We start from the raw sequence: 20,518 nt of genomic DNA, 5'->3' as shown, positions 1-20,518 counted from the left end.
TAACACTAGTAGTGAATGGGGTCACCCTAGCCTCAATGGGAATTAGCATTACAGAGACCCCTGGGTCACTCTAGCCTCAATGGAAATTTAACATGGAGAAAAATCGTGGGTCACTCTAGGCTCAAGGGGAATTTAACATGGGAAAAAGTTTTGGGTCACTCTAGCCTCAAGGGGAATTGAACATGGAGAAAAAACCCTGGGCCACTCTAGCCTCAAGGGGAATTGAACATGGGATTTTTTTTTATAAAAATTTTTAAATTTAAATTTAAAAAAGGGGTAGGCACTTGAATAAAGTCATTCTCTTTTCGAGAAATATGGCTGGCCCTGAAAAGGGCCTTTGGGTTTTCTTCTTCTTCTTCTTCTTCTTCTTCTTCTGCTTCTAATTTCTTCTTTTTCTCCACCAAGTTCTTATTTTATCTCATACACTCTTTCTCTTCTTCTCTTTCTTTTTTTCTCCTGCTCTTCTTTCTTCTTCTCTTACTCCTCTTCTTTCTTCCTCTTCTCATTTTCTTCTTCTTTTTCAATTTTTTCGTTCCATTTGCTTATTCTTATTCTTTCCTCTTCATCCTCCTTCTCCTCCTTTATCTCTTTCATGACACCACTAATCTTGTCCTTTACCTTTTTTAAGTTATTAATTTCCATCTTTACACGATGGGGACTATAGGAATAATGGTCTTCAACGAGTCTTATTAACATCTGTTCCATCATTCCTAAGTTGTCTAAAACGTCTTGCAATGTTTGCTGTTGTTGTTGTTGTTGGGTTTAACGCCATTTTTCAGCACGATAGGCTATACATGGCGGCCAGTATTAATGGTGGAGGAAGAACCCGGAAAACCCCGGAAAGAACCACCGACCCACGAGAAGCTACTGGCAAGCTTTCTCACATGCCCACATTGGCTGAATCTTAGACTCAAACCGCCGCAGACAGAGGTGAGATGGCAGTGATCCGTAACGAAGAGCGCTTTAGACCACTCGGCCACTCGGGGCCCCGCAATGTTTGCATCTTGTCCATTTGGTTCGAAGCCATCTTCTTTGTAGAATGGTTTGAACGACGAATACTGTGGGTTCTTATAGTGAAAGCGCGGACGTGATGGAAAACATCCCCCTTAAAACATAAAATTGATCTTACCTAGATCATGACCAAAGAAACAGCAACGCGCGGACGTGAAGGAAAACATCCCCCTACTTTTCTCATTTCATATAATAAAACCCAAACTATACTCTCCACATACGCTAAGAAACAATAAACAAAATCCATAATCTACTATCCACACAATCGTACGTGAGCGGTTACAAAACCCAAACTATACTCTCCACATACGCTAAGAAACAATAAACAAAATCCATAATCTACTATCCACACAATCGTACGTGAGCAGTTACAAACACAAACACACAAACACATACCCTCGCACTATGAAAAAAGAGTTAGTGTTTATAATCACACTACTCTACCTACACACACACACACACACACATTGGCAAATCGATAGTTATTTCTTTTCTAGAGTATTGGGTAGCCCTTAAAAGGGCTGGGTTTTTTTTTTTTTGAACTCCAGATGCACCTATCTAATGGTTGCACCTTCCTGGCCTGGCGCCACACACGCATCTTCTTCCCCAGTCTCCTTTCACCTTTCTTCTGGGGAGCGCAGAGGGAGGATGATTCGCTTCAACACCCCAATCCTCTGTCTCGGGAATATTGTACGACATCCTCTCTTCTAGTTTCTTTTCCTCCTCTTCCCTCTGTCTTCTCTCCTCCTCTTCGTTCTTCATTCTTTCCTCTTCTACTATAGCCTCCGCGGCCAGTTCATTTAACAGGCGCCTGACATATTCCAGATGTATCTGGAGTTCAAGAAGTTTGCTTATTCTGCTATTCATTCTTGTGTTGATCAATCAACAAGGGTAGCTAGACTGCCCAGCGAGTTTCAATTTATAGTGAAAGCGCGGACGTGATGGAAAACATCCCCCTAAAACATAAAATTGATCTTACCTAGATCATAACCAAAAAACAACAACGCGCGGTCCTAAAAGAAACACTCACTCACTTTTTTATGCTACCCATCACTATTTTAAAATTTTTTATAAATCACTTCAATAGACTATCCACATACGCAAAGCAATCCAATCTAACCCCAAATTTACACCTCAAACACCAAAAAAAGACATCATTTTAATCTACTATCCATACCAACTTACTTAACCACTTACAAACACAAACACATACCCTCACATTTTTTTAAAAAAGAGTGTTTATTTTCACACTACTCTACCTACACACATTGGCAAATGGATTGTTATTTCTTTTCTAGAGTATTGGGTAGCCCTGAAAAGGGCTGTTTTTTTTTTTGTTTGCTATGGCATTCTTTTTTAGTTTCTAAGAATGCGATGTCCTCTGAGGATAGACTTTCTGGCGATAGGTCTGCTTCTTCAAAAAGAGAAGAAGAACTCTTTGGTGTCGATACGACAATCGACAAAGCCTCTGTCAGCTTCAGGTTGCTGCTGCTGTTGTTGTTGTTGCTGCTGTTGCTGCTGTCTCTGAAGTCTGTACTTCTCTGTCCATTCTTCTTTTTCCCTGTTCATTTCTTCTCTGAAGAGCTCTTCTATCAGGTCTTCAGTGATTTTTAACATTCTCACATTCTCTACTTCTTCTGCCTTCGGTATCAGACTGTGTCTGACCCTATGCAAATTCACGTAGGCTTCGTTGAGCTTAGCTAGTTTGGAGCACATCTTCGTAGGAGGATGAGTCGACAATGGATGGTTAGACTGGAAACAACCCCGGTTCTTAAAGTCAAAGCGCGGACGTGAAGGAAAACATCCCCCACACGGTTTTTGAGTCGCAACGTTTAGTGAGTGTCATGAGAGGGATAGTAAGAAATGAAAGAGCATCAATCCAACATTCTTATAGCTAAACAAACCACAAAGGCATTTTTTTCAAAACACAACATTTTTTATTCAAAAATCACTTAACACTAAACAACAACTCTAACATTTTTAACAATAATCCAACAATATAACATCAAACAATTTTTTCAAAACACAACATTTTTTATTCAAAAATCACTTAACACTAAACAACAATAACTCTAACATTTTTTAACAATAATCCAACATTTCATGTCCAAAGTTTCTCCACTAGGTAAAGAGGGACAACAGTCTTCCATGGTTTCTAGTAATCTAGAATAACTTCTCTCAAACTGTTGATTTCTATCGTATTATCGAATTCTGCATGCAGGATGACGTTCACCGTTTCATCAGGGTCTCCGTCTTTAAACTGAATTTCCACACGAATCTGACCGGATTTTATAGGGTGGAAATGTCCCTCGTCGCTGCCTTGGTCAGGAGTGAAATCGAAAGCCCACAAAGCATAGCCTCCTGCATAATCCTCGTACGTAATACTGTGACTGGTATTGGTTCCTAACTGTCCAGTGGCTTCGTACAAGGACAAGTACGATCTCAAGTAATTCTTCTTGGCAAAGTCAGGTTCAAACGGTCGGGTACACAAAGTTTTGCCATCGCGACTGACTTCGATTTTGGACACGCCAAAGTGTTGAAAGTAGAAAGGATTTTTTTCGGCAGCTCCGTTGAAGGCTGTATTCTCGACGATACCAACGATCAAACGTTTGGGTAACTGTCCTTGGAACAGATGATCTTCGATCATGGATCGCTGTCCCTTGGGAATGGTGAAGGTTTTCACTTCCACGCGTCGTATGGGATACTTGGCGGTCGTTCTGCTCAACGTCTGACTGATGTCATTTCCCACTTTAGGTAACACTTCCACACGGCGTACGTAGAGTCTGGCTTCTTGGATTTTGGTTTTGTAACCGTCACTATCAGCCATCAAATGGAAAGCGGCACTGCTACGATTCAGTCTCAGGCGGACATCCACCCCGTTCAGCAAATACTTTTCTTGCAACCACATGTCCAAATGCAAACGATCCATCAGTTCTAAACTTGTGTCGACTCCGGTGATTCTCTTTCTTCGTTCTACAAATCCATCATTGTTGTCTTTCTTTTCATCAGTTTCCAATATTTCAAACTTGGTAGGTTCGTCAGCTTCCCATACCACACAGGCATTGAGATGAGTGTTCTTGGCATCTATTCCGTACGTCAAGAGATTTTCCAGGTAGGCACGATAAGGGTAAGTATCCATGCTGCTACTGACCAGTTTGTTATTCAAGTACAAGTCCACTCCACTGAACAAGGAATGCATGAAATTGTTGACGGGAGCTACTGCTTCATCGTCTATAGGACCTCCAGTCTTATCTAGAATTTTCACTTTCAGGTACAAGTAACTGCTATTCAGATCGATGTAATCTTCGGGCTGTCCTTTGATTTCAAACTCGATGGGAGCGGAATCGGTAAGTGAGGAGACGGGGTGAAATTCCACCCATTGGGATTCTTGCATCGTCATCATCGTGGGGGGCATGGCAAACAGGTCTAGTTCCGTCTTGGAACAAGCGCAAGATTCTCGGTGCATCATTTTTTTTGTCTCTTTTCTCAATAATCGAAAACGTCTAAGTCTCGAACGGTTCTTCTTTTCTTGGCCTTTCTAGCTTGAAGTCTGGTGAAAGGGTGTTTTCTTCGTCGTCTCTTTCTGCCTTGTCCTTGCTGAATGCCTGACTCGGTAGCGTGCAGGGCATTTATAGGTGTTTCTCGTTGGCCTAAAATGTCTTTGCCCGTTTGCAGCAAGACATTTTTGCCTGCCCTCATGAAGGCTTCTTTAGGGTTTTGTTTGTCGATGATGACATTTTGGAGAAATTCTTTGCCTTGCGTCAGTGCCGCATATTTCAAGGCGTGCAATCCGCGTGTCACCATCGGTTTCAACACCGGGGCCACCGAACGAAAGGCCGATTTTAACATATCTCCTAAACCGTGTCCTCGCTGTCGAGCAACCCCTCGGTACACTGGATACATGACTTAAGAGTCGTGAGAGAACCGTTTTCGAAAATGGAGTTTCACCGTGACTTTTCCTTTGGTGAATGGAATATTTTGTCCCAGATCTCCTTTTATAGCAGTGTTGACCGTGTCCAAATACGACTTGCTGACCGGCAAATAGTGAGGATGGACAAATTCGCGGTGGACGTGGTAAGTGTTTCCACCTTCCTCGTCAGCGCCCGTGGCAGAATCTACTTTGAAAGGAATGACACGCAGTAACGGTACGGAGGTGTGTCCCACCACGTTGTACTCCACCACATCGGAATACACGAACATCAAATTCAGTCCTTGGTTCAGTTCTACCGGGGCACGAAATAACTTGCTAAAAGACTCGTTGTCGTAAACGATGGGTAATTCGTTTTTCTTGATCATGGCCTTTCTCGTGTCCATATCTCCGCCCAACATGTCAAACAATTCAGGACAAAATAAAATGGACATGATTTTACTCCGTTCAAATTTCATCAAGAAGCGACGAGCTGCTTTGTGGTACTCCATGGTGACATTTTTGTTGACATGCTCCAAAGCTTTCAGAAACACGACATTAAACCTGGAGGTTATGGTGCTGACCAAATGTTGACCACTAAAATAATAGCCTGGGGGAATGAACAAGTGATAGGTGGTGTACTTTTGTGTACGGGTTTTCTTGTCATATTTGACATTGCTATCCATCCACTGTTGCATTTGCTCGTCATGAACTTCCACATCAAAAAAATTTTGATTAGGAAGGACATTGAGGACTTGGGTCGGGTGAATCATTTCTACTAAAGTCACTTCCCAATGGGCTTCGTGATCTAACTGGATGGCCTGAGGTAATTTGGCCGTGTAACAGCACAACGTGTTCTTGGGAAACACCTCCATGGAACTGTCACTGGGTAAAGTTAGGTAAAATTGGTTTTGGTGACTCATAATTCCAGAGTTCTGTGGCTGTCCGAGGGGTTAGTGGACGTCAGAGGCGTGTCTCCGTCCAAAATGGGGTTCTGGTTGTGATTGATTGTAGCTGGCCAAATGAGAGACATCGGCTAAATCGGCTTGCCATTGATGATCGATGCCTTCCACTCGGGTGCGACTTCTGGCAAACTTGCGTCGAATGGGTTTGTGTAAAGTGTAGGTAGCTTGTTCTTGTAACCATCGTTGCACTTGAGGTAAACGGAGACTTTTCAGTCGCGATTTGGCAGCACGATACAATTTTTGAACTCCTGCGTAACCTGCAGGATGGGAGGGATCGTAGTAAATGCTGGCTAAGACTTTTTCCATTTTTTTGTGTCGGTTGGTGTGTTAATAAGGCACCCACTCTTGGAGGATGCTACTCTTTTTCTCTTGGGGTATTTTCTTGGATTGCAATGCTTTGCGTGTGCGACCGGCAATAGGTGTTAAAGAGGAGGAGGATGTCTGAGCGGGGGATATCGGTTCTTGTTTCACTTCTGTCTTCACTTCTGTCTTCACTTTCTTTTTCTCTTGTGATGAAGAAGGGGTGGCCATCATCTTTTTAATCCATCCAATTCTGGAGGTAGGTGGTGTTGTTAACTTGCATACTTTTTCTGGTGGAGTTTGAAACCCTTCTTCTTCTTCTTCTTCTCCTTTTTCTGTCTTCGTCACTGGTACTGGTACTGGTACTGGTGATGGTGCTGGACTTTTCATCAAGGTCTTAAAATCTTTCAGAGTGGGTAAAGCTGTTTCGTCTAAAGCTTTCTGGTGAAAGAGTTGCAGTCGTTGCAAGAGTTGACCGTACTTTTGCGATTTTTCTGTTTCGGACAAATCTTGGCGATCAATCAAGGACTGCAATTCGTGTTGTAACTGGGACATCTCGCTCAAATTGGGATTGGGAGGTAAATGTGGGGTGTGTTGTTCTTGCCACCGATGGTATTCCATCCATCGTTTGTAAAGCACTAAAGCTAGTTTTCGTCCTTCCATGGGGTTGTCAGGGGTCGATTCTGAGATCTTGGAACTTCAGAGGCCTTTTGATCTTGCTCCCACCAGTCCTTCCAACATGGTTCCCAAGACTCCTTTCAGTATGGGGCCTAACAAGAGAGGTAAAATACCTCCACGTTGCACTAACGTCTTTTTTTGACGAATGGGAATTTTCTTTTGAACCATTTGGCGAAGAACGTGACGATGTTTGCCTAAGCATTGTTTCTGGTGTTTGGACAAAGGGATCGTGCCTTTCAAAACGTTCAAACAACATTCGCACACGGTATCGATGACCTCTTTGGAGGCTGTTTGAATGAGTTTTTTTCGTAGGGGTGGAGAAGCTTTGGACAGGACAGATAACATGTCCCCATGTTTGGCTAAACGTGGTGGCAGTCCTTTCCTTTTCTTTCCTTGGGGTTTTCTGGAGGGTGACATCTTTGAGTCTTCAGGAGCACCAAAAAACACTGATACCCCGACTTGGTCACAGGCCTTTTTTATACTGGAACGCGTCGCCACTGATTGTCTTTACGTCGTATTAGTTTGAGGACAGGCATGACACGTCGTGGAGGGGTACGTAACGGACTAAATCGAGCCAGTTCTTGCTTGGACAAATCCAGTAAACTTTGTAACATGCCCGATCTTTCTTGAACTTTGATTTTGGGAGAAGGTACTTTGTAAGCAGCAGCCACTGCCACTAAATTGGAAGGTCCTGCCACTGGGGAAGTTCTTTTGGGGGTCATCAACGGAGAAGTTCTTGGTGTGATCAACGTCTCCAAGTACTCTTCAGTTCTGGGTGTCATTAACGGAGAAGTGGACAAACGTGAGGCTGCCGGAGACGCAGTCACCGACGTGGCAGGTCGTGGTTTGCGAGTGTAAGGTTGCGTCCTGGCCGAAGTGCCTCTCTTGCGACTAGTTTTCTGTGGACTTTTCTTTTTCTGGGGACTTTTTCTCTGTTTCTTTTTCTGGGGGCTTCTTTCTTTTTCCGGGGTGGTGGTGTCTGGTCAGAGGAGGGTCCTGCCACTGGAGAAGTTCTCCTTCGGGACCTGGTCTTTTTCTTCTTGGGGCTTCGTTGGACTTTTGTCTTGGGTATAACTTTGGGGGCATTAGGATCCCATCTTAAGAGTGAGCGAATGATGACCCCTCCTAGAGTACCGCTCCCTCCAGGTTTCAAAATGATTTGTTTTTTGGTTTGAGTGTCGATGCGGGGATCGCCCAGTTGGAAGAAAGCGACTTTGTTTCGATCGAAAAAGCGTTTGGTTTGATGAGGAATCTGAATGATTCCTTGGAGTAATTGACGTGCCGTCACCGTGAACCATCGTAAGACTTCTTTGAGACTAGGTTCTAAGACACGAGCTCGTGTTTGTGGATCTTTTTCTCGACTGATGCCATACAAGGCACGAATCAATTTGACGGGAAGATGCGACTGAAGAGACGTCATGTTCGCACTGAGAGTGAGACAGACGAAAAAGGGTCTGAGGTTTTTATAGATTTTTTTATGGGGAGTGAAATGAAGTCGAGGACGGAGACGTGTACAGGACAGGCCCTTCGTCTTGGCACCGGTGGTGAAACAAGTGGGTACGAAATCGCAAATCCTCAGGAGTCGTAGGTTTCAAATCGACGAGTAAATAGGCGTGTGGAGTTTGAGTGGCATCGTCGTACGCCTGAGTCAGCCAAGGCGTTCCTAACTGTTTGGCTAAGACTTGCACTTGCGATTTATCTCGAGGGCTTTTAAACAAGACCACGTAATGCGCATTGAGACTGATGGTGCGATGGGTTTTACTTTGTTGAAACAAATTTTGGGTGATGTAAACGACACTGGCATTACGGTGATGCCCTTTGCGCGTGAACCACAGTTTAATTTCTTCTTCGTCTTCTCCTAACATGTCGTCGAAAATGACCAAATGGGTTTGACGGGAGTCAGAGACGATGCCGTCGTCTTCTTTAGGAATGCCTTCCACAAACACGATGGAATCGCCTTGACTTTCTCGCAAGAGGTTGTACGCCGATTGCCACTCTTTGTAACACCACACGATCCGTTGAGGTGGCCGATCGATCAAATGATGTTTATGTTCGATCAAACGTTTGACGAATTCGGTTTTGCCTGAACCGCTAGGTCCAGCAATGAGCATGTTAAAGGGATGGCGAAGATACAAAGCCTCCCAACTGGCACGATCTAAGTGTTCGTCGATGACTTTGACAGTAGAGGAAGAGGGAGCAGAGACAGCAGAGGTAGCCATGGTGTGAGAAATGTCACTTGTGACACGAAAAACAAACAAGACAAGAGTTTATATACTTTTTCAGAACACGTTTATTGAATGTTTTTTTTTTCAAACATGAATACGAAAGACAAAAATACATAAAAGCTAAAGGCTTAAGTACAAGAATAAAAGGCACATGATAACCATGAACGTGGAATAAAAACAAGTGTCTGTACAACAACCACATGTTTTGGGTAAAGTTGTAACCAGTTCTATAGTAGGGGGTAAGGTCACACAAGTGTCCTCCCGAAAGGCTCTTTCAGGCCTGTCCACGACAGTCCTGTCCTGGGTGACGGGTTCTTCTGGCACCCTCACTAACACAGGTTGAAAAGTAACTTTTTTCCTTGAATAACTCTCGTGCATACTGGGCCACCTCTTGTGTCCAAGCCTCAAAACCCTGGTCTCGGTGATGTCCAACATTTGACTCCTAACCAATCTGGTTTCTTCTTCGTCAACGACATGGTAAGTTACTTCAATGAACAATGAACTATCGATCTTGCCTAGGGTTCCTTTTTATATACAGACCAATACCAACGTGACCGTACGGCAACGTAAAGTGATTGGGAAGTCGCACTCGCTTCTGGTATACAATTTGATAGACTTTTTCCAAGGGTCGACTGACGATGTGGTGAGTGGGTAAACGTACAATCTTGTTCGGTTGATAGGTGGTCACTTTAAAGTTTCCATCCTCTCCCGATTGCAAGGCTTCTTTCAATACCCCAAAGTTGACCAATCGACTGGTACGATAATTCAGAGTCAGTCCTTTCACTTTGCACGTCGTGTGCACTTCTCCTTGTTTGTCCCGGTATTCGTAGCCGTAATTTTTGGGGCCGCCACTGACGAAACTTAGAATCTTGTCGTCGGGATGCTCGTCTGTCCAGGCTCCTAAACAGTCTCCTTCGATGTCAGGGTGCTGTTGACTCGGGTGATGGATGTAAATGCAACTGTCCGTGTCAAAGTACAGGACTCGTTCTTCTAACAGTTCTAAAGCTTCGTACAATTTTAAGCGAGCATGAGCTGTCACGTAAGCCGCAATGATGACATTTCCAAAAGGGTCGTCTTGTACAAAGTCCAGATCTTCTTCGTAATTGACCAAGATCAAATCCTCTCGAACGACGTCCACGTGTTTCATGCATTTGGTTTTGTCGTGAATCATTTGGAAGTAGCGGGAAGATTCTGTCAAATATTCCGTCTTGGGTAAACACGGGCGTTGTGCCATTTTACCCCACAAGCAATTTAACATCACTTTGGCAAACGATCGCCTGCCTTCGTTTTTTTCGAAGTGGTCTAAAGAGATGCCTTCTTGTTCGTAGTATTTCTCTTTGAATTGTATTTGGTCTTCGGGAGTGTGACACCAGGAAGGATAGCCGCTGGCTTCTTGTTTCAGTTTCAAAAAGGCATCCACGTAGTCGGCGAAAATGCCTTTCTGAGTAGGGTCACCCTTGTGGTACTGTTGTGTCTTGGGAAAGTGGCAAATTTCGTACACTTCTAACAGTTGGTATCCTATGTCCAGAGCTTTGAACAATTCTATGCTGACCCAGGTTCCCGTCAAGGCCCGTTCTTCCTGGGTGTGATGGCAAGGCTGATCTTGGTTGCACGTTTCGGCACAAGTACGGCACAAGGGAAACATCAGTTTGCCTTGACAATGGTGAGGTAAGACGGGATGGTATAGGTTCGTGGGAGGCAAAACTTTACACTTGATCAAGCCTTCGTATTGTCGAATGTTTTTCAGGTCGATGTGTTCCGTGAACAATTGCGGGTGCCCTACAGGAAAGCGACAATATTTGCACACGTAGGGATATAGCGAACACACGTCCAAGTATTTGATTTCTTCTCCTTTCTCTTCGTCGGTTTGGTACAGCAAACAGGTGGCATTGGTCCTTCCTCCGTACAAACTATCCCTCGGGTTCAGCGGGTCCATGGACTGGTAACCTTCCACGAGGCGTTTAAACTCGGGATCGGTTTTCATACGGTGATCGTACTCGTGTTCCCACATTTCCACCACTTGGTATCCTTCCTGTTCTAACTTTAGGCGTCGCTGACAAGTGTCCTGGTACAAGTCTTCCATGGTTCGTTGCAAAAACTGATTTTTAGTGCCACGGTCAGGGTAACAGATGGGACATCCGTGAAATAAGCAACCGTTAAACTCGTACACGATCTTGGGGTTTTCTAAGTCCCAGCCATCGACCGAATACGTTCCGATGGTCTTTTCGCCCCCTCCGTTGCGGGCATGCTGAATCCACTTGTCTTCCTTGTCGCACAAGTAATGTAACCAACGTAGGCTCTGACCGAGTATTGACGTTTGACAAAGTGGGTCGTTTGAGGACTGATGACAGCCACGGTGTTTTCAGGCATGAATCGTTGTCGATGCACTAAGGAACACGCTTTGGCAATGGTGCAAGCTTCTTTCAAAGGATCGACCCCTCCGTGTTCCATGAACAGTTCTCGAAATTTTCCACAGCAACGCCGTAAAATGTCCACGTCGGAACGACAATACTTTAACATTTCTTCCTGAAAGTCGAAAGGGTCCGAGGCGTGAGCTTGGTACCAACCGTAGAAAGCTTCTCGTTGTTCGGTACGTATGTTGTCGGGGTCGTAATAGTGAGCCTCAGGTAAATGGGGTAGAACGGCATGTTGATTGGCTTCCGTATTGAAAAAGTGAGGAAAGTACCCTTTAGCCATTTCTGTCATTCCAAACGTTTTAGGCATTCGACTCAAAGGCATGGCCAAGTAACTCATCGAATCTTTAAACTGCACTTGTCCCACTTGCATGAAAATGATTTTGGCTCCGTTCAAAGTCACTTTAGGACGCTCGGTGCCTTGTTCCGTATAGTATCTGAGAAGAAACTGTCCATCGTATCCGGAGAAATTGTGAGCCATCACCGTGACATGACGATGACAATCTCCGTAACGTTAGATGTCCTCTTGGCTCCACGTCTTGTCGATGGGATCTAAGACCCATTGGGCAAAATCGGCTAACGTGTTCGGTCCTCGAAAGATTTTTTCACGCCCTCCAGGAATCTTGCTGCAGTGAGGGCAATGACTGCAGATAGGTTCTTGAATGCACTTCTCGCACGCTCGATGAACCACGCAGAAATTAGGAATGTGAATGCCGGTCTCTTGCATGCATTCGAAATCGAAAAAGATGAAATTGCCTTTCTTCTTGTGACCGTCCTCTTTCTCTGGTGGGGGTTGGTATTTTTGCACGTAGCATTGGTGTTCCAAGTCGACGATGTGGTGACAAATGTGACATTTTTTCTTTCCTCGACATACGTGTGCCTTGGTACTGTTGGTACGTATGCCTTGTCTACACGTAGGGCACAATCTCAGGAGTTGACAAGCACATTTCTTCTGTGAACCTTGTGTTTTCAAATGTTGTTGGTAACAGGTAGGGCTGACAAACGTGCGCAGACAAGTCGAACAAGGTACTGGTTCTTCGCTCAGACAGGGTGGAGAGGCCAAACATCCTGGGCATTTCCATCCACAATGTTTGTGTTGCTCACGATTATTATAACCATAATCACATTTCTCACAGTAATAAACATATCCCAGGAATCCGGTGATAGTGGTAATGGTATCGAAATGGTCATCGTGATAATAAACATGAATGTATTTTCCGTCCTTAAAGTCTTGGCCTCGAAACAACAGAGGTCCGCGCACTTCTTGAGGGTGCACTTTCAAGGTGTAGCGTGGAGCTAGGGCATCTTGCAATTTTTGCATCTCAGGAATGCCACAGGGTGTGTCTTTGGACAGACCAGCTTGTTGCAACAGGAGTTCTGCTTCGTTTCGTTGTTTGGCTCGGTCCGATTGTCGAATAGTTTTCCAGGCTCTTTTCCATTCTACCGTGTCGTTCTTGTTGGCATAGGTTCGTCCCACCACGATGGCTCGAGCTAAACACATCTGGTCTTGAGGGTTGTTCATTCGGACGAGACTTGTTTTGGTGTTGCGAAGGTCGTCCACTAATAACATCTTTTTGCGTCCAGTCCCTTGAGGAGGAGAGACGTGGGCCATTTTCAGTGTGGCTTTACCATCGGTGATGTCAAACTGGTCATTAGATTGTTGTACGTGTTGAATCTTGTCCATGACTTTGGAAGGGGTTAGTTCTGCGGGTCTGCTAAACTCAATCCAAACAGGGGATTTCAAACCGTCGTGATCTATGGATAGTGTCAAGCGATCGTCTTCTTTGGGTTGACATTGTCGCTTGAGTGCGGTGAGCAAAGAATCCCACATCTCGGTGATAAACCTTTCTGCTTTCTCCAATGGTACGTCGGCCTTGAAATCTTTAAACTTCACTGTGTAGGTGTAAGCCGTGGTTCTAAATTTTCTAGAGGAGCGCTTTTCCGTCTCTCGAATGGAATAGTACTTTTCAGGGTTGACTAAGGGTGGTGAACTTGGTTTAGAGGGTTCTGATTCTGGTTCACTCATGTCCTCTTCAAAATCACTGGCATGAATTTGTGCCAAGATTTCAGCCCTGGTACGAGGCGATAGATCACGTTTCTGCCTCTTACTTTCTTCTTCTTCTTTCTTCTCGAATGAATGGGATCGTTTCATCTTGAGTGCAAAACGTCAAATGACTAAAGTTTAAACACCATAGACTAATTTATAGTCATGACAAACCAGCGTATATAAAAGGGTGTGTGTCTTGTCCTTTCACTATTCATTTCACTCTCAAACCGAGCACAACGATGGAAGAGACTACCCAGATGGAACGTTTCGTCAGAGCTTTGCGAGGGGTTATTAGAAAATTATCTTCAGACCAGCCGACGGACTACTCTCCTTCCTTTCGAGATAAAAGTCAGGATACTTGCTATATCTGTCAGAAGAAAGGGCATTGGTCTTCAGAGTGTCCAGACCGTCAAAAAAGAAAAAAAAAAACAGGGGCTAAAAAAGACAAAAGTCAAGATACCTGTTATTATTGTAAAGAAAAAGGACATTGGTCTCAAGATTGCCCAAAAAAGAAACAAGAGGAGTCAGAAGAAAAGAAGGATTCTTCAGAAGAAGAGAGGGATTCTTCGGAAGAAGAGAGGGATTCTTCGAAAGAAGAGAGGGATTCTTCAGAGGAAGAAGAGGAAGAAAGAAGACAATTCTATTTAAAAGAGGCAAAGAAACAGGAGAAGAAAAGAAGAAGGGAGGAAAATGAGGAGAAAACGGTGAAGAAATTTAAAAAACAGAGAGACTAAACAAGGAGAAAGAAGAAGTCAATGAACTTTTAATTAAAGTGTTCTGTGGTGAATTGTGAATTGGATTGTAAAAAATGGATAAAAGAATACATGAATGATATAAGGTAAGTGTCTTTGAGTTTTGATTTTAAAATAAGAAGCTACACTCACGCACTCATACACAGACACGTACTATAAGGGTAAAATGGGTGGGGTTTATTTTTGAGTTATTGGCAAATTGAAATTGTATTTCTTTTCGAGAACTGTGGGTGGCCCTGAAAAGGGCCTTTTTTCTTTTAGGTGTAGGAGTGAGTTTAACCAATCAACTTTAACTGCCTTAAGCCTTTGCCACGGCCAAGGCCTACTTCTGATGATTGGGTTGAAATCACTAAGGGTGGTACGATAGGCTTAGTCACAGGGTTGGCGTGTTTAGCTCGGGAAGGTCGTATTCTCTTCGGTCGTGATAAAGAAATCTGATACATTTGTTTCAGACTTCTTAACTCCGCTAAAATGTCCAACAGTACCGTAGCCGTTTGATTTTCACCCTCTTGTTTCTTTGCTGCTACTTCTTCTTGCTGTTGTTGCTGTTGTTTTTTCTTACCTCTTCTTGTTGCTGTTGCTGTTGCTGTAGGAGAAAAGCTTGTTCCGCTTCCTTTTGTCGTTGCATAAATTTCTCCAATTCTTCTTTCTGTCTTTGTCTAAAATTCTCCACTTGCGGTAATGAAGAAGGTAACGAAGGTTCCGGAACAAATTCTTGCGAGGTAAGAAAATCCACAAAATCCCAATGTACCTCTTTTGAAAGTAAGTCCGGGTTCCCTTGGGCGGTCTCCCCTGCTGGTGCACCCCAATGGATCGTTTTCTGAGTTTCCGTCATGTTGAATCACTGTCGCATAGATTGACTGCACACAAGCGCTAGCGAATCTATATAGACCAACTGACGTCACAGACTGCTCTCTTCGGGTTGGATGCGAGCTGACTGAATTTTGTAACGCGTGTTCGGATTGGTGAATGAACTCAATCCGTTTCAATCCTACCTCTGCCTATAAATAAGCGTAGTTCAGTGCATTGATTCACTTGTTCTCGTCGCTTCAAGATGTGGACCGATGTGCAATCTTCTACGCTTGTGTCTTCCATGATGTTCCGGACGGACATACCCATGTATGTCCGATCCAAGTGGACCGTTGTCCACAGGACAAACACCAGTCTGTGGATACGTAGGATCTACGTAGAAAGACAAGGATGCCTCAAAAGAGTCCTGATTTACGGTCCTACAGTGAAACGCAGCCTAAGGACAAGAAGAAGACCAATGCGGTGCCCTTTATGTTAATGGATACATTAACATAAACCCAAAGGACCTTTTCAGGGCCAGCCATATTTCTCGAAAAGAGAATGACTTTATTCAATTGCCTACCCCTTTTTTAAATTTAAATTTAAATTTAAATTTTAAAAATTTAAAAAAAAAAAAAAAAATCCCATGTTCAATTCCCCTTGAGGCTAGAGTGGCCCAGGGTTTTTTCTCCATGTTCAATTCCCCTTGAGGCTAGAGTGACCCAAAACTTTTTCCCATGTTAAATTCCCCTTGAGCCTAGAGTGACCCACGATTTTTCTCCATGTTAAATTTCCACTGAGGCTAGAGTGACCCAGGGGTCTCTGTAATACTAATTCCCATTGAGGCTAGGGTGACCCCATTCACTACTAACACTCCAGCTCTCTTGTCCGTTTCATGTCAATGGACTGTTCAACTCTGACGTAAGAGTTATGTGCCCATTTTGGTCACATACACCATGTATTTTGGCCATGCAATTTCAAATCAACAAAGAAGAAATTATACATTGCAATTTATTGCAGCTGAGTGCACCTAGATTAAACAGTAACTGACCAAGTCCAAAAGATTCAGATTCACTTTTGAGCTAACCATAGGCTTCCGCAGGAATTTTTCGGGGTGGGTGAACAACCAAAAATTCGAAAGATCAGAAGACTTGCATATATATTAACATTTAGCCAAGGATATACAAGGAACAAGAGTTATCAACGAAGGAGTTAATAATTACAAAATGAGAATTAAAGAAAGAAAGAACATAAACAGAGAAACTGTTAGCTAAGTGTTGTATGGCACTGTGTATAAAAGTATAAACAAGGGAGAAAGGAAGAACCAAACAAAGAAGCAAAAAGTGAGATTTAAGTGCATAGCTTTTCCTTGTAGAGTGAACTGTTGCAAGAGCGATTTGATATCGAATTTGTATGAATCTCTTTCTGGAATCAGATATGTTACCCTTGAATCACAACTTGGCGGAAGTCTTCAAATTGAAAGCAACGTTCATCGTTCCGAGGCAAAAGTTTTGAAATTTTAAAAAAAATAATCTAGTGACAATGATTTGATAAGAAATCTCATCTTTCATAAAGTTTGTCTTCGTATTCACTCTTTAAATATTGGTTTCATTGCAAAACGATATTTATGGCTGAAGGTTCAAATTTGAAATTCAACACTAATTTTCATTTTATATGCCCAGAACGTTAACTTTTAGATAATTCTATACTCAACTTTCTGTATATTCTGCCAGGAAAGAAAAGTAGTTTTTGTAATTCACTTGAAAAATGAACTTACTCATCTCTCTCTCTCTCTCTCTCTCTCTCTCTCTCTCTCTCTCTCTCTCTCTCTCTCTCGTAGCGAATAATACGATCATCATTGCTTGTCAGAAAATAAGTAGGATATAAAACATTCAACGTTTTGCGTATGAAGTATATAAGTGAAAGTATTGTCTCTTCATTTCAAGTGATGTCAATGTGTTATTTTAATTACGACTGTCTCGCAGTGATCGTAGGACCGTGGTGATTTTTAAATATGACATGTATCGATACTCCTTGTGATTCCATTTAATTAACTTATTTTAATTTTCGTTTGTTTTTTTTTTCTTAAATTAAAATTTGTACTCGATGCATTTGTCTACTCTGTACTATAAAGATAATGCCAACCATTTTAAACATAGTGCATAATCAGATAAATGTGAAACGTCAATGCTGCCTGTCATCGTTTACGATAAAGCTTAACTGTAGTGTGCGATTTCATGAACATACATCAGTCAAAACTTCTCGAACCTGGTCGAATTTTGTTTTCCTACAGTAAAAGGTCGACATCAGCAAATACATATATTGCACTTGCACTAAAATAGCCTACGTATGCTTGATATGTCGAAAAACACCAAATCGAACCAAACCAATCAGTAATATGAAACCACTTAAAAAATGTAATAGTTTTGAAATTTACAGGCCTTTCAATATCTTTGATCGCTACATAAACTTACTATTCAGCAGGTATTGTTTGTGTTTTATTTTTTGTTTTTTTGGGTGTGGTTGTTTGGTCTTGTGTGTGTGTGTGTGTGTGTGTGTGTGTGAATTACCCATGCTTACTTTTAAGTGGCACGTGAAAAAAAAGTTGTTCGAGCCAGCTCTGGGTTTGAACTTACTTTTTTACCCAGATGCACGTGAAAAACAGTTTTGAGAACAGCTTGTTGGTATTTGATGATAGCAAGGAGAAACAGAAAGAACGAGAGTTGACAATTTAAATTCTCGTAAGAATCTATCTGCTCTATATGCATCTGTCTGCCTGTCTAAACTCAAACTGCTCGGGAAACGTAAATTAATCTAAGTAACTTTATTGCGGTTTAGGAAATAAACCAAATCTGAAATATGTTAGCAAAAAAAATTCGATCAAATACTATTAGGGGATTTAAAAGGTTCTCTTAATTTCAAACACGCTAAACTACTCGTACGAAACGTTCTGATATTTAATTAGTATTTACACTTTCTATTATTTGTACACGTGAATTTCTACTGCCGTACTGTAGGATGAACTTTTTAACTAAGGTAAAAGTTATTGTACCAACAGTACGTACTAAATCAATAGATAATTAACTCCATGGTTTGCAGGATTCATGAAATCAAGAAGATTGAAAATCATTTACACACTGCACGAACGCTCATACCTAAATCCGTTCATGTAGCGTGTAATACATTTTACCGTAATAAGACCGTTCATGTAGCGTGTAATAAATTTTCCCGTACTAAGTCCGTTCGTGTAGCGTGTAATAAATTTTCCCGTACTACGACCGTTCATGTAGCATGTAATAAATTTTTACGTACTAAGACCGTTCATGCAGTGTGCAATAAATTTTCACGTACTAAGACCGTTCATGCAGTGTGTAATCAGTGTTCTCGTAGCTAAGACCGTTCATGCAGTGTGTAATAAATTTTCTCGTAGCTAAGGCCGTTCATGCAGTGTGTAATAAATTTTCACGTACTAAGATCGTTCATGCAGTGTGTAATAAATTTTCACGTACTAAGACCGTTCATGCAGTGTGTAATAAATTTTCACGTACTAAGACCGTTCATGCAGTGTGTAATAAATTTTCACGTACTAAGACCGTTCATGCAGTGTCTAATCAGTGTTCTCGTAGCTAAGACCGTTCATGCAGTGTGTAATCAGTGTTTTCAAGCTTCGTAGCTTTATGAATCCTGTTAATTATTCTGATAAATTTTTATGATCACAAACAGTTATATATAAAAAAGGTATCTCAAGAAAAAGGACAAAACTATATTTTAATTATTGTTTACAAATACTGAGGAAGCACACGCAAACGGCACAAACCTTGTCCCTTTCTGGTGTTATGAACAAATAATTCATTTTTTTTTTACCAAGCCTTTGTAACAATCGCTGGGACTGGCTATGACCAGTCGTTAGTGTGTAATCGAATTTCAAGCTGAATAACTTCGTGAATCCTGTCAAATATGAAGTTATACTCTTACAATGTTAGTTAGTTGTTAGTTAGTTCTCTGCATCACGTGATGTGATTTTAACCAAATGGCAGTGCTTGTTAAAAATTCTTTGTAACAAAAATAAAAATGTGTAATGACGTTACTATGCATTGCTTGGTGATATCACATCAGTTAAGTGAAATTGGAATCCATGCTGAATTGTTGATTTATTTTTGTTGATTATTTGGGAAAGTTTGTACCGGACAAATCTGCGTGGCATGTATTTCACTTTAGCAATACCAATTGCAGCGTTATTTGTGTAGTTTATAATTATTATTCACCAGAGCAAAAATTCGCTCGAAATGAAGCGTTCCCAAAATATTAAATCTTTTACATATTATAAACACATTGATGACAGTATTTTGATACTCGGAACTCTCGTTGTTTTAGTAGTAATAATAATAGCCGTGGTTGTCGTGGTTGTACTGGCTGCCATCGCTGCAGGTGGAGGGATACTGTATTGGAGGCATAAGGCAAAAGTGAAAGCCGAGGTGAGTCCTGGTATTTATTTTAGCGGAATTTGCGGTAAAGTCACATCCAAGAAAGTGCACAACCAATAATACACAATTTTATCAAGTTAGATAAACTAGCAATGATACAGCTGCTAAATTAAATCTTTGTGGCATTGATTGATTTCGGGGGGGGGGGGAGAAAAAAGCGAAATGTATAACCCCGACCACACCACACCACTTTCTCGGTAGGTTTGCAGTATAATGGGTATTCTAACATTAATTACATGGACATCTACTATGAAACACAAACAAAGATATGTTTGAAAACATGGTGAATGCTGTACTAATACTATAAATTTTGTGGATTATGCTACTGACGTATCTATTAACGAACATGGAAAAATGTATGATTATCTCCTTTATCATCGATATTATCTTTTAGGATAGAGAAAAAAAGAATTTGGAGAAGTAACAAACATAATTTTATGAGCCACGTTACTCATAAATCTGGCATAAGACACCTTAACAACAGATTCTCACAGCAAGTAAAATATATGCGACTGACATAATAATGCAGATTTTTTTTTAAATGTCAAATTGTCGTTGAGAAGCGGCTGCTGTAGGCTAAATATAATCTCGCTTCTATCCGATCTCCTATGACACGACAAGATAGTATTAAGCGATTCTTCATGCTTAACAAACCGTCTCATATTATAACCCATATGTCTTCATTTGACCACGAAGTGTTTGAAATTTATGTATTGTCTATTCATTAATCTGAATCTATTTTTTACTGCCTTGCTGTTCAAATAACATGATGCCAGTTAAGATGTGCTGTGTAACTTTGTAATTACGAAAAGATCGACTTGTATCCGACGCAACCATCAGCGAGTTCTTATGGCTCTCCCGTTACTAATAATGTATCTTTAATAACTGTACACATGTAAAAATGAATGTACAGAACACGACCGTTGAGTGTTTAACTGACAGTCGG

The 20,518-nt window shown here is 41.8% G+C and overlaps 1 protein-coding gene across 1 annotated transcript in view; it reads left to right on the top strand.

Moving 5' to 3' along the window:
* LOC149801199 (uncharacterized) overlaps window positions 1-20,518 on the top strand; it is a 32,294-nt gene that overhangs the window by 6,561 nt on the left and 5,215 nt on the right. The window contains exon 6 of the mRNA XM_089956777.1: window positions 19,463-19,563. Coding sequence (XP_089812903.1) covers window positions 19,463-19,563 — 101 coding nt within the window. The remainder of the gene's footprint in view (window positions 1-19,462; window positions 19,564-20,518) is intronic.

The sequence above is a fragment of the Sinohyriopsis cumingii genome, chromosome 4 (genome assembly GCF_028554795.1).
Source record: "Sinohyriopsis cumingii isolate HCF-2022 chromosome 4, ASM2855479v2, whole genome shotgun sequence".
NCBI lineage: Eukaryota > Metazoa > Mollusca > Bivalvia > Unionida > Unionidae > Sinohyriopsis > Sinohyriopsis cumingii.
This window is presented reverse-complemented; position numbering and strand designations above follow the sequence as displayed.